General features: G+C 56.1%; 1 protein-coding gene across 1 annotated transcript in view; it reads left to right on the top strand.

Annotated features, from left to right (window-relative positions):
* The window catches only part of SARDH (sarcosine dehydrogenase), a gene marked incomplete at its 5' end in the record, with an annotated part of 22,131 nt that overhangs the window by 8,346 nt on the left and 9,427 nt on the right, over positions 1-4,358 (top strand). The window contains 5 exons of the mRNA XM_010074122.1: positions 135-276; positions 1,821-1,904; positions 2,540-2,653; positions 3,189-3,327; positions 3,936-4,049. Coding sequence (XP_010072424.1) covers positions 135-276; positions 1,821-1,904; positions 2,540-2,653; positions 3,189-3,327; positions 3,936-4,049 — 593 coding nt within the window. The remainder of the gene's footprint in view (positions 1-134; positions 277-1,820; positions 1,905-2,539; positions 2,654-3,188; positions 3,328-3,935; positions 4,050-4,358) is intronic.

Here is a 4,358-nt window from a genome sequence, read left to right as displayed (position 1 = left end):
CAGTGAAATGGGTGCAGGAGCAGCAATTTTACACCATAACACCTGCATCCACATCTGGGTCTGGCCAAGGGGGCTGTGCCCGCTGGAGGAGGCACGTTGTGAGCTGGGGGACTCATCCCTCTCCCTGCTTCCAGGAGGTTTCACCACTCCCTCACCGACAACAACCGCTGGATTCAGGAGCGGAGCCACGAGTCCTACGCCAAGAACTACTCCGTCGTCTTCCCCCACGACGAGCCGCTGGCGGGACGCAACGTGAGGAAGGACCCCCTGCACGAGGTGAGGATGCGCGCTCCGACCTGGGCTACTGTGCGAGGAGCCGTGGGAGAGCCTCGCAGCATCCTTGCAGCAAAAAAGACCTGGCAAGGAGTGGCCGCAGCCGTATGGATCCTCAAACATGCTGCATCTGCGCTCCCATCCATCCATCCTGGGCAGATCCCTGCTGAATGGATCCCTGCCGTGGCAGGGGGTTGGAACTAGATGATCTTTAAGGTCCCTTCCAACACAAACCATTCTGTGATTTTATGATTCTATGATGCATCCTAAAGCTCAAGGTCTGTGCGGTGCCGGATGCCCGCAGGGATCTCCTGCACCCTCCTTGCTGAGCCTTGCTCGCAGCTTTGCAGCAGCTTCTCCTCCCCAAAACAGCATCTTACAGTACAGAGCGGGGCTGGGGCATGGGGAAGGGTGCGGGAAGAGTGGGGAGCGGCTGTGCCTCCATGGTGGGGGCAGCTTTCCCAGCACCCCCTAAATCCTTGCTGGTTTTGCTCCTGTAGCTGCAGCCGGGGCTGCTCATTGCTCCCGCCTTTCCCAGCTGCTTCCTTGCACCAACCTCTGCTGGTGAACATTTTCAAGATGCAGCACTTGAGAAAAACCCCCAATTTCCAGCAGTTTGCTGCACCAGCAGCATTGGAGCTGCTGCAGTGCAGAGCCCCCCAAAATCACCCAGCGCTCCCCCAGGTGCTCGGGGTGACCCGGGGCCGGTTCCTTGTCCCACCCCATCGCTGCCAGCCCCAGCCCAGCAAGAAGCAGCCGCATTTCTTGAGCCCATTTCTGCTCATCGGTAATTTATGTCACACCATTCCTCTGCTGATGGAGAGCAGAGGCTCAAGCAGTAAAACAGACATCCCTCCCCGCCGTCCCCCGGTGTTTGGTTGACAGCTCGGTTGTTTTCTGTCACCGAGGATGCAATTTATTTTTTAATAGCATGTCTAATAAATGATGCCCATTTGCCTGGTATTTATACAGGCAGCTCCAGCACATGTGCTGTGTTTTATAAATAGGCACTGAATCATTTCTCAAATTTTCAACAAAATCGATTCTTTTCTGAACAGAGGCACCAAACAAAAATATCTTAATGGATCCCTAATTAATTGTGTGCGGAGAGATTTTCCTGAGAGCACAGAGGAGGAATGAGAAGGTTGCCATACAAATCTGAAATGTTATTATATAATTACTCTTGTAAACATCTGGGGGAGTCTTGCTCTCTGGATTTAGCATCTCTCGGGCAGTAATTCGTGCAATGGAGTGCAAGCTTTGGGGGGTGCACAGCTGGGCTGCCGAACTCCTGCCTATCGGCCACCATTGAGGCAAAGACTTTTCTTGGGGGCACAGAAATATCAGGCAATTTGCAGGCAACTGGGGTTTGCCACTGTTTTAAAAACTGCAGAGCTAATTTTGGCTGCTGATAGCCAGCACCGGGGGATCACAGGTCAGGTCTTGAGCATGTGCTCAGGGAGGGCAGCCTGGACGCTGCTCAAAAGGCAGGGAAAACGCTTTTTTTTTAACCATTTGTTCCCATTTCTCTGGCTTTGCTTGCATAGGAGCTGCTGCGCCAGGGCTGTGTTTTCCAGGAGCGGCACGGCTGGGAGAGGCCGGGCTGGTTCAGCCCTGGGGGGGCCGCCCCGGTAAGCCCAGAATTTTGGAAGTGTTCACCCTCTGGGGTGCCGGCTGTGCCCGGTGCATGTAGGATGCATCCTGCGTGTGCAGGGTGTGCGATATGCTGCAAGCAGGTGCATGCCCCCAGGGTCATGGGTCTATAAATGCTGTCAGGCTTTAATTCACGATAACAGCAGTAAGAGGGAGATCTGTGTGTGCATGCTGTGTGTGTCTGTCCTGCGGCAACAGGCAGCATCTGCCTGCAAACACCCCCAGATGAGAGGCACCCATCTCACTTCTATATATTGAAGAGTGGCGGGCTGGGATGCCATGGAGGGGACCCACCACCGTGGGCACGGATGCCGGGTTGGGGACACATCATCGGGCAAGGATGCCAGGGCAGGGACCCTTCACTACGGGCAGGGATGGCAGGAGGGGACCCACCACCATGGGTTGGGGACACATCACTGGGGATCCATCATTGAGCAGGGATGCCAGGGTGGGGACCCATCACCGGGAAGGGATGCCAGTGTGGGGACCCATCACCATGAGCAGGTCCTGCCCAGCCCTGCTCCTCTCCTGGCATGGGGTGAATGTGACTGGGAGCAGCTCCTCAGCTTCAGCCTCATGCTGACTGCCCCCATCCTCTTGCTCCCCCCTCCAGGTCCTGGATTACGACTACTACGGGGCGTACGGCCGGCAGCGCCACAGGGACTACACCTACAACCGGCTGCTGGGGGAGGAGTACACCTTTGACTTCCCCCCACATCATGACATTGTGAGTGTGGGGGGAGCAGCCCCCCTGGCCAAAACCACTGGGCACATCTGGAGCACAGCAGAGCCCATGCCACAGCACCACTTCGGGTGGAGTTGGTGAGGCTCCGAGGGAGGGGAAGCAGCGAGCTTTGCCCAAAACTGGGAAAAATGTTCCAAAAAGATTAAGATAAATGTGTGGCCCATGCTCAGAAACCTCGATGGAGAGACCATGGAGATTTTCCTGCTGCTTTCCCAAATGAAAGAGTTGAGACTAGCTTGGGCAATAAACCCAATTTGATAAAGTTTAACTGTTATTGTTGATAACTGTCACTGTGTCAGTGAGGTAAGGAATGGGATTGAGCACACAGGATGGCCTGTCAGGATTGCTCCATTTAATACCTGATTTTTCTGGAGTGTTTAGAAGCTGTACAGCCTTTAAAGGCACCAGGCGAGTGTCCTGGTGTTATTTCCCATTACACAAATGGTTTTAACGTGTGTGTCCCTTTGTGGAGCGAGAATATGGCTCACCTTCAGCGTTGTGTTTGCTTTAATTGTAGATCAAGAACGAATGCTTAACGTGCAGAAATGCCCTGGCTCTCTTCGACATGTCATATTTTGGGAAATTCTACCTGGTTGGTCCTGAAGCGACAAAAGCGGCGAACTGGCTGTTCACCGCCGATGTGAGCAAAGCCCCAGGTAGGTACCGGCTCAGCCCCTTATTTTGGCTGCACGCTGCCTCTGCTGAGCGCTGCCCTGGAAGGATGCCCTGGGAAATCCCATCTTACACCAAAACAAACCTGGGGGGGAACCGAGCAGCCTTTTCTTCTAAATGCTGCTTTCACAGAGGGTGTGGGAAGCACATGAGAGCAACTGCCGTCCCTGTCCTCGCCGGAGGCTGGCTTCTGCCAGGGGCAAATGTGCGCTGAGCTGGAGGGTGATGGGGGGCATCAGGCCCTCTGGCTCCAGCTGCAGCTCACAGCTGGAGGTGTGATGGGTGCTGGAGGAAATCAAGCACAACCCTCACCCACCGTGGTTTGCACGGGGAGAAGCTGCTCCCTTCTCCGGGGCTGGGAGGCAGCTTATGGCAGTTCCAAGGATGCAGCTTCAGCTCCTCGCACAGATCTCAAGGGGAAAAAGCATCGCTCCTCTCCCCCTCCTGCTGCTGGGACATCCAGGGCATAGCCAGGCAGTGGCAGCTGATGTGATGATGAGGACAAATTTTGCTGCTCCCCACTTCCCTCTGCGGGACCGTGGGTCTGTGCCGGGACCAGCTGATGGGCAGCGGTGCCCGTCTCCTTCCCCAGGCTCCACCGTGTACACCTGCATGCTGAACAAGCGCGGCGGCGTGGAGAGCGACCTGACTGTCAGCCGGATCAGCCCCGGGGACCCAGCCTCGCCCCTGGCCCCTGCCTTTGAAGGTAAAAGCCCTGAGCAGGGGGATGCTGGAGGCAGGCGTGTTTCTGCAGCTGCGGTGGGGCTGGAGGGGGATGGCTGGGTGGGTTTAGCATCCTCCAGTTCAGCTCCCAGCCTCTCCCACTGCCCTTTTCACAGAACCATAGAACCACAGACTGGTTTAGGTTGGAAGGGACCTTAGAGATGATCCTATTCCACCCCCTGCCATGGGCAGGGACACCTCCCACCAGCCCAGGTTGCCCAAAGCCTCATCCAGCCTGGCCTTGAACCCCTCCAGGGATGGGGCATCCACAGCTTCTCTGGGCAACCTGGGC

Source organism: Pterocles gutturalis, unplaced genomic scaffold (assembly GCF_000699245.1).
Source record: "Pterocles gutturalis isolate BGI_N339 unplaced genomic scaffold, ASM69924v1 scaffold6247, whole genome shotgun sequence".
Classification (NCBI taxonomy): domain Eukaryota; kingdom Metazoa; phylum Chordata; class Aves; order Pterocliformes; family Pteroclidae; genus Pterocles; species Pterocles gutturalis.
This window is presented reverse-complemented; position numbering and strand designations above follow the sequence as displayed.